At 45.5% G+C, this 9,559-nt stretch overlaps 1 protein-coding gene across 1 annotated transcript in view; it reads right to left on the reverse strand.

The window, feature by feature from the left end:
* Sort1 (sortilin 1) overlaps window positions 1-4,511 on the reverse strand; it is a 73,433-nt gene extending 68,922 nt beyond the window's left edge. Inside the window, 2 exon segments of the mRNA XM_032897481.1 lie at window positions 4,145-4,324; window positions 4,326-4,511. Coding sequence (XP_032753372.1) covers window positions 4,145-4,324; window positions 4,326-4,445 — 300 coding nt within the window. The 5' untranslated portion in view covers window positions 4,446-4,511.
* Window positions 4,512-9,559: the final 5,048 nt, after the last annotated feature.

The raw sequence follows: 9,559 nt of genomic DNA on the forward strand, positions 1-9,559 counted from the left end.
CCCGCTCTGAGCAGTGTGCATGTTAGAGGGCCAAGGCTCACTCTGCTTCACCAGGACCAAGAAGGCCAGCCTCCCTAATTTCCCATACATTGACCCAAGCATGATTGGTGGTGGTAAAGGGATTTGTAAGTGAGACAAACTAGAGAGTGGGAGTGTAGTGTGGGAAATGGAAGGAGAGTGAAGGAAGACAGGCTACTGCTGGGATAAATGAGGCAGCCAGGAAGTGCTGGGCTAGTTAAAGGCAAAAACCTTCAGACCTCCGGGTGCTACAAAGGTCTGGTGATCCCCAACAGGCTGAGAGCAGCGGCCCCCTGAACCAGCCAACAGACACACTGAAGTCCTGTCAGCCTGGGCTCAGCTCTGCCAATGGGGCAAACAAACACACGCATTCTTCTCAGTGCTGAGGCCTTACAACAGCCTCTCTACAGGGCCTGTTTACTTAAGAAACCAGATGCTTTGATGTTGGGGCAGGAGTTGGGAAGTTATGTGTAAAGCAGTAGTTAGTGACAGGGGCAGAGAGGGAGAAGAGAGAGAGAGCAGCAGCTCCCGGCCCTATTAATCACAAGTTTAGGAACTTTTAAGGAAATTATCCAATGGTCTGTAGACAGGAATGAGAAGGAAATTATGTCAGCCACCGCTGTAACTCTGGCCAAGACATTTCTGCTGTTTCTTTAAGGCAGACTTTCATGCCTACCCTCAAAGGGGTGCTTATGGGGGAATGTTTTGAAGCAACCCAACTTAGCAACCAACATTAACAAAAATCTTCTGGGCCCGCTCAACTTCTCCCATGTACAAAGGTTATGTGTGCTGTGAACACTCCTAGCACATAAGGGCAACAATCGGTTAATACTGGGGCCTGACATCGCTTTGGGGTTAAGAGTAAAAGAAGGCTACTGAATCTAAGAAAGTCTGTGGACGATCCCTAACAGGGAGAGCAAACGCTTGTAACTTACTGAGTGCAAGGATCAGGGATTGTGAATCCCATAACACGGAGGGAGCGTACACACTCTTGTTTGTTTCTCATAAGCGTGCGTGCTTAGCTCCATTGTAAAGAGTAGGAAGGAATGAAACAAGGAAGCTTAATTAACAAAGTGAAGATAACATAATAACATAGGAACCAAATGCAGACAGGGCTGGCCTCACGGAGGGCCCCAGGGCACTGCAATGTCTCTCCCTGGCATGCCAAACTCTCAGAAGAGATCAGGAAGTGTCGTATTTATTTATTTATTTATTTATTTATTTATTTATTTATTTATTTATTTTTTGTAAGATGTAAGTGGTGACCTTCTGCCTGCTTCTTGTTGCCATTCTTTTTGCTGTTTTAGTAACAGCCAGCACTTCTTACGTCACTTTCTTACGAGTCCATTGTTCCTATCGATACTACTGTAACTAGAAAAAAGTATTTTTCTCTGTCTGCTTAAATCCCACAGAGAACCAATCATTACCACCTCGGTGCGAACAACACATGCCTTCAAAATAAACACAGCCCACTTGAAAGGCTGAAAGGACCCCGTGGAAGGAAACCTAGAGAGAGGCAGAGACGCTTGGGGGAAGAGGGTTTCATGAGTGACGGAGCCTATGTCACAGCATAGGGTGAAGTCTCTGATTTGTAGATTTCTTAAGATTAAATGCTGGCACTGAAAATGTGGTTTAGTGGTAGAGCAAGCACTTGCCTGGTATGAGCAAGGCGTGGGGGTCCAGTGCACACACACCACGGTGATAAGTTTTTATAAGTTATGGAACCCAGTGTAGAGACCTGCTCAAACCTTTCGCGGCTATGTACTGTCAAGTCTGAATTACTTTCATAACTCGGCAGCCCCTCCTCCCACCCCATCTTTGGGCCTTTGGAAAGCATTCACATACGCTCAGGTAGAACAGGAAAAGAACAGTAAGCTGTGAGGAATAAGAAATAAAAACTTCTGCTTTTGGGGGAGAGGCGGATTGGATCCTTTCATATTATGTAGGAAAAAAAGTTACCCCAAATAACACCTACTTCAGTTGTCTGAAAACACACACAGCCTCTGACAATAAGTAAATAAGTCGTGTGTTGCTGCTGCTTTTTTTCACCCCCATTTGTTACAAAGGGTCCCGCAACACCAGATCTCTTCAATCCGGTGCACGGCGATGAATTGTGACACCTGAAAAACAACAGAGTACTTCCCAGTTTCTGAGAGGAAACAGAACCTTCGAAAACTGACGCAATGACTTCTAGGCTGAAGGCTCCACTTTTTTTTCCCCCCAGCTACAAAAAGGATGAACTGTCTTTTAAGACAGTCCTATGGATGGATAACAACTGGGAGAGGGGGCAGTCATTTTAAATAAAGACTGAAGGCAGGTGTGTGTCTGTGTGTGTGTGTGTGTGGACGTAACAAGCTGTAACTAAGTAAACTAGAGAAAGTCCTTTGCAGATGAACTTCAAAGAAGAACCAGGTTTCTTCGCCTCTTTCTTTGGAACTGCTGCACTATAGGTGACATTCAACCAGGAACTGTTGCAGATTGAAGATGGGTCATCCAGCAAGAGAAGAGTTGAAGGATGCTGGTGCAAGGATGCTATGGGATGATTTAGTAAATCCTTTCTCAACACCCTACTGAGGGAGAGAGGTCTACACAATTTTTGTTTTCATTAAATAGGAAGACTTTCCAGTACTCATTCCACTCTCTCTGATTGGAGAATTAGGTCACAACTAACAAGTATGGCTCTCAAAGCCCAAGGGGACACTGAGATTTGGGGGACACCGAGACGGAATGTAAACAAAGAACAGGGTACAGAACTCCAGCCACCCCCGTCCACCTCCTCGGACATTTTCTCTTTGGAACAAAAGAAAAGACAGAACACAGAAAATACATGGAACTGAAAATGTCTTTCCCATACATGGGTTGCAACGATTGTTAATTTTAGAAAGAAATACGGGGGGTGGGGGGAAGAGGAGGAAGATGTCCCAGTTGCACTAAAACCAAAACCAAGACTTTCTTAACAATTTCTCAACACGGCAATGTGTCAAGGTTCAGATACTTATGCCCAAAACAGAAGCACCACAACTTCGAAAGCCTCGACAAGAGCAGGCTTAAGGGGAACTATCTGCAGAATGTTCATAGTTATCAGAAATTAGGACAGGATAGAGAGGTCCCAGTAAGGGCTCAACACAAGGTTAGAAGTCAGTTTTGAAAGAGTGAGACAGATCACAGGATCTCAGTTGGCCGCAGGTCACATACAGAAGCCAATACCAGTTTTTGTGCAAAGAACATATGTCAACTTACGAGGAAACAAAGCACACTGGAGCCTATCTCCAGAATGGGTCTGGAGCAAAGGAATTTAAAGAGCCCGTAGTGCTCAGAGAGGGCTGACTGGTTACCCAGACTTGTTTGTGACAGTAGGCAACTCTGTGAAGCCATCAGATGGAACTTCTGGATAATTCTGGCTGTTCTGCAACTGCTTCTAATCTAGGTCCTGGGGGCCGTTTTCTGTTCTCTGGGTTCTGCACACAGGATTTCAGTTCGTAATGCCTCTCAAGGTCGTTTTGGGTCAGGTGAGAGGGTTCTGAGCCTGCATCCTAAGAAAACATCTTGAACCATTTTTATTTTTTAGGGAGCAGCGGAGATGTCATTTCACGGTTGGGTTTCAATGTCATTTTTGTTTCCGTGCGTGTTCCTTTAACTATGGATACACAAACCGTGACCTAACAACTGCTGTGGGAATTCTGGACGCCAGCCTTATCACCCCAAAAGTACCGAGCCAGGGAGGGCACACCTCTGCTTCTGAGCAGCCCAACTTCTGCGATCACTCAAGGGGTAATTATGCCTCCAGCTTCCTGGTAGGTACCAGCGTTGGTGGACCCAATGTTCTATATTCGGGGTGGGGGTTGGGGGCAAATGGGGGTGATCAGGAGATTCTGACAACTTAAGAAGCAGAAGCAAAGAATGCGGCGAGTCAAAGTCTCGGATTGCCTCGGCTATGACGACACACAGCCCCGCGGGCCGCAGCCACCCTGGCCCCCGCCGCCCCCGCGCCTCGCCGCCCTCCGCAGCTGGGGTCTCGCGCTAGCCTCGTAGCTTGCAGCGGGAGCGGAGCGGCCGCCGGGGGCCGCGCGGGCCGGGAGGGGCGACCCAATGGGGGGAAGGGGGCACCGGGACCTCGCGCGCTCACCTGGTGAGTATTGTTGGTCAGCTTGGCGATGAAGTCCGGGAGGCGGCCGCAGTCCTGATCCTCAGCAGGCGCGCCGCGGCGCCAACGGCCAGCGCGGGGGACGGGGCCCCCGGGCGCGGCGGCGCGCAGCCCCAGCTCACCCCCGACCGGACCGGCCCAGCGCAGCAGAGGAGGCGCGGGGAGGCGGCGGCGCGTCCAGCCGGTCCTGGCCGACGGCGGCTGGCGGCAGCAGCTGCAGGAGCAGGAGGAGGCCAAGGGGCCAGCGCAAAAGGCCGTCCGCAGCTCCCCGGGGCCGCTCCATCGCCGCCGAATGCAGACGCCGCTGACACCTGCCACCCGGCGCGCCCGCCCACCCCCGCCGGCGCTGCGCCACACCCCCGAGCTCGGCCTGGCGCTGCTTGGATACGCGCAGCCGGGCCTCTTCACCCCCATAGGCTGGCCGCCTGTCCTTCTTCCCCGGCCCACTCCTCATTGGCTCGCGTCGCCTCCGGCTTCGGGGGTCCTGGATTCGGATGCCAAGATGCGGGACTGATTGGCTGGAACGTGGCAGGGACGGCTGAGGTCATTCCCCACCGTCGCTCGGCGTCTGCGGGCTGGGCTCCCGGAGTTGGCCTACGGGTTACCCCTCTCTCCTCCCCGTTCAGCCTGCGAATTCGCAGCGCCTCCTGAGACCCTCGGGTTAGGATTGGGTCACGTTGCCTTCTCCTCCCCCCACAACCCACCCAAACGCTCTTAAAAATTTCCTTCGTTGGAAACTGCTCCTGGAAAAGCCAGGGAATCCCTGAACTACTCTCAGTTGGAAAGGGGGCTCCGACTTAAACTGGTACAGCAGGATTTTAACTCTGGCTCGCCCATTGTCTGCTGAAGGAGCCAAGGAGGTGAATGCGAAAATCCTATGGGACCAATGAACATCTTTACACCCGTGACTCATGGAAGCCGCTGAAATCTTTCCAACGTGTTTGGCCTCAGTCACCTTCCTCATCTGCAGGGAGGCAGTCCAGAGACGAAATTACTTATTGGCTTTCCTGGACTTGGAAATGTAGGTAGCTTTGCCACCAAGTGTAGGTATATTAAAGGTATGCCTAAAGCCTACTTTCGATCATTTCAGTACAGGCACACTGTGATTTTAGTTACCTAAAAGCACCCTTAACCCTGAGTGAGTGCATCGCACCAATTCCCTCTCTGAATATGATGCCTCCTAAATTAGTACCCCACCTCCAGTAAATAAACCCGCCACTGTTTCCTACACTGCAGAAGCTGCTCGCACAACTTTTAGAACATGCAGTGCTGGTAAAACCAGTTCTAAATCCTCAACTTCACTCCGCCTCTTCCCAACATTTCATGTTGTTCAGTGGGAACGCACGAAACCAGATAAAAAGATTCAAAGTATGCAAAATGTTATTAACAGAGTGAAAGCAACTGGAAGTTACTTTTAACTTTAACAGTAAAACGAGTGTTTTGCTGTATAACAAAATGGTAAGTCCTCCTCCCATATGTACCTGGAATGGTACAAACAAAACTATTCACATATTTAGGGCTTTTTCCTCTCCCCAAAACCACAGTAAGAAGTGAGATGTGAAGCTTTATAATGCCAAGCAGGATGGCAAATCAACAGAAAAGTCCTCCCGTTTCTGAACTACTGAACAAGATGAAAACCTATGAATGTGTTTCTTTCCAGAAATATAAACGCCACATTATTTTTTTAAGCACAACTTATTTCTAATTCGTGCCAAGTATGGATTAGATCACAAGGCAGTCAGTTACAGTAGCATGTGACCAGTTACGGAGGGTAAAAAGGGGGCTACAAAGGAATATTTCTTTGTTTGGGTGACAAAGATGAATGGTCTATTGTCTTACTATGGGGAAAGAAGAAAGCTAACTCAACAGTGCCACCTGCTGGAGAAACTACCAGATGCATCTTTTAGCCATTTAGTACAGTTCAGGTTTTTGTCGGTTTGTTTAAGTGGGAAGTCTTTCTGTAACCCAGGGGCTTAAAATCTTTTGATCCTCCTTCACCAGCTTCCCAAGTTCTGGAACTACAGGTATGTGCTAACACTCCTGGCTCAACTGCACTTTTTAATGTGTTGTTTTAGATATATTCTTAACAATATCCTAGAGTTTCCTCAAACTGGTGACTTACCAGCAACGTTTTTTTTTTTTTCCAACACCAGTTATTAACCCCAGAATCTTACTCATACTGGGCAAACGCTGTACTTCTGCATTGGAAATGTGAAATACTATACACGATATCTTACTTTGCCCCCAGGAGTATGTAAATCTTACAAATATGTAAAGTTACTAAAAACTATTTCCCCCGAATTTATCTGTCACAAAAATACTGAGTCAATTATGTATGTAGATCATTCCTTGAACACAAGTAACCTTAGCATTTAAAGAAAAGTAAACATCTCTGAATTCTGCACGTTGTAATTAGAGCAGAAAATGATACTTACGTTTTCTCAGTTATAAAGTACAGACAGGAGGAGGAACTGTAAGCTGGGAGCATTACACTGTGTTTTTACTTTGCTTTTTCCTCTGTATATTCGTGAATGACACACCTCTTCAAATCGAGGTATTCTTTTCCATATCTGCATTAATTTATAGCATTAAAAACAGTACTGGACCTGGAGCAATAGCTCAGCAGTTGAGAGCTTACAGAAGTCCCAGGTTTAGATCCCAGCACCCACATGGCAGCTCACCACCACCTGTAACTCCAGTTCCAGGGAATCAAATGCATTCTTCTGACCTCCTCAGGCTCCTCATATATACTTGGGTACATGTGTATGCACACATGCATACAAATAAGAGGTTTTTGCCTCTTTTCCCCACTAGAGGTACTTTTTTTTTTAAGACCATGGGAGACCACAGATGACATTTTCACAGCTATGACAGCTTCCTAATAAAATTCTTAAATGACTGGTGGTTTGAATATGCTTGGCCCAGTGAGTGGCACTATTAGGAGGTTTCATTGTGGGTGTAAGACCTTGTCCTAGATGCCTTGAAGTTAGCCTTCTCTAGTAACCTTCAGATGAAGATTTAGAATTCAGCTCCTCCAGCACCATGCCTATCTGAATGCTGCCGTGCTCTTGCCTTGATGATAAAGAACTGAACCTCTGAATTTGTAAGTCAGCCCCAATTAAATGTCCTTATAAGAGTTGCCTTGGGAATGGATACAGAAAACATGGTTCATTTGCTCAATGGAATACTACTCAGCTATCAGCTATTAAAAATGAGGACATCGTCAATTTTGCAGGATGAAACTAGAAAATATCATCCTGAGTGAGGTAACCCAGACCCTAAAAGACATACAGAATGTATTCACTCATAAGTGGATGTTAGCCAAAAAGTTCAGAATATCCATGATACAACTCTTAGATCATATGAAGCTTAACAAGAAGGAAGGCCCAAGTGTGACTATTTCAATTTCATTTAGAAGAGGGGAAAAATAATAATGAGAGCAAAGAGATGGAGAGACTTTAGTGGGAGAGTGAAAGAGGAGGGAAAAGGGGGTATAGAATCAGGTATGAATGGAGGCAGGAGAGAAAAAAAAAAAAAAAGAGTTGCCTTGGTCATGGTGTCTGTTCATAGCAATGAAACCCTAAGACAATGACTAAGATGATACAGGATTTTAAATATATCAATGTAACTTAATATTACATTGTGTATTATGTAATTGATTAGTATTTAATGTAATTTTTTTTACAATTTAAAACAACTGTAGCCAACGGCTAAATAAATCTTTGTAACAAGACTAACATCAGTAGAAATCTGCAGAATGTTGATAATAAACCCAAGTTGTTTTCATTATGTATGTGTATAGGGCAAACCTTCCTGGGTTGAATTGCAGTTTTCAAACATGTATCACCACAAGCTACTTCTCACTACACTAAGGAATTTTGTATGAAATCAGCTGCCCATATTGTTACTATTTAATATCAGAGTACAACTTCCTAATGAAAGATTACACAAAGCCATAATTCCTAAGCCATCAATGAACTACAATTGATTCTTTACCCTCAAGGACCAGTCATGTTTCAGACAGTGCAAACCACATCTTAAACTGCTATTGAGACTGGCTGGTTACTCAAGACTTGGTGGGGCTGGAGAGATGGCTCAGCGGTTAAGAGCACTGACTGCTTCCTGAGTTCAATTCCCAGCAACCACATGGTGGTCCACAACCATCTGTAATGGGATCCGATGCCCTCTTCTGTGTGTCTGAAGACAGCTACAGTGTACTCATATACATAAAATAAATCTTTAAAAAAAAGACTTGGTGATATGAAACCTTGAAAACCTGACATCAAGTCCCAACAGGTTTTTGTTAATTTAAAACAATTTTTAATTTTTAAAACGTGTGGATATTTTGTCTCCATGTCTATATACCACGTGTACGCCTGTGGTGTCTTGAGGCCAGGGAGTATCCGTGGAACTGGAGTTATGTATGTTAGTGAGCCGCCATGTGGGTGCTAAGAACCATAACTCGGTCCTCTGGAAGAGCAGTAAGTGCTCTTAACCACTGGGCCATCTCTCCAGCAACAACTTAATTTTCTATGTCAATGACATAGCCTTAGGCTCTTTACCTGTTAGGAGTATTCTAAGGTTCAAATGGAATAACTGTTAATCTTAGTCATATGAGAACAGCTCCAGAAGTTCATGGAGCATTCCAAAGTCCAAAAGAAACTACTTCTGAATTTTACAGTTCTCTTATACAGCTTAGGTATGTAATTCTCATTGCCATTTCAACTGAGATCAAAGCCAAGACCATTCCTTTTTCTTTGTTTTTATCCCCTAAGATTTTTGCAGTCCTTAACTTCATAAAATGGGCACTTGCTCTTCCCAGACTTTCCATCAAGACACAAAGAGGTAGGGAGGCCCCCAGGAGTCTTTTGATGGTCAACGAGCAGTATCCTCATAAAAAGGAAGCAATAGAGTGTAATTTCCTTAAGAGACACTCGTAGGTGATGGTCAACAAGCAGTATCCTCATATAAAGGAAGCAATAGAGTATATGTTTCCTTAAGAGACACTCGTAGGCTGGGCAGTGATGGTGCACACCTTTACTCCCCCATTTGAAAGGCAGATATAGGCAGATCTCTGAGTTTAAGGCCAGCCTGGTCTACAGAGCTAGTTCCAGGACAGCCAGGACTACATAGAGAAACCCGTCCTCAAACAAACACACCACTCAAAGACTTATGGACTTAGTCGTATTAACATCTACTAACCACTGGGAGGAGCTGGACCAGTCTGAATTAATCTTCCAGTATCTAAGGCTAGAGCTGTCTGTGTTACAGAGAACACCACAATAATTTTAGGATAGTCATGCTCACAGGAAAGGTATTAAGAGCATTAATTACTGTCATTTTTGCCTACCAACATAAGCATTTAAAATTACAATAAGATCACAGACTATTAACAAA

Source organism: Rattus rattus, chromosome 3, assembly GCF_011064425.1.
Source record: "Rattus rattus isolate New Zealand chromosome 3, Rrattus_CSIRO_v1, whole genome shotgun sequence".
Classification (NCBI taxonomy): domain Eukaryota; kingdom Metazoa; phylum Chordata; class Mammalia; order Rodentia; family Muridae; genus Rattus; species Rattus rattus.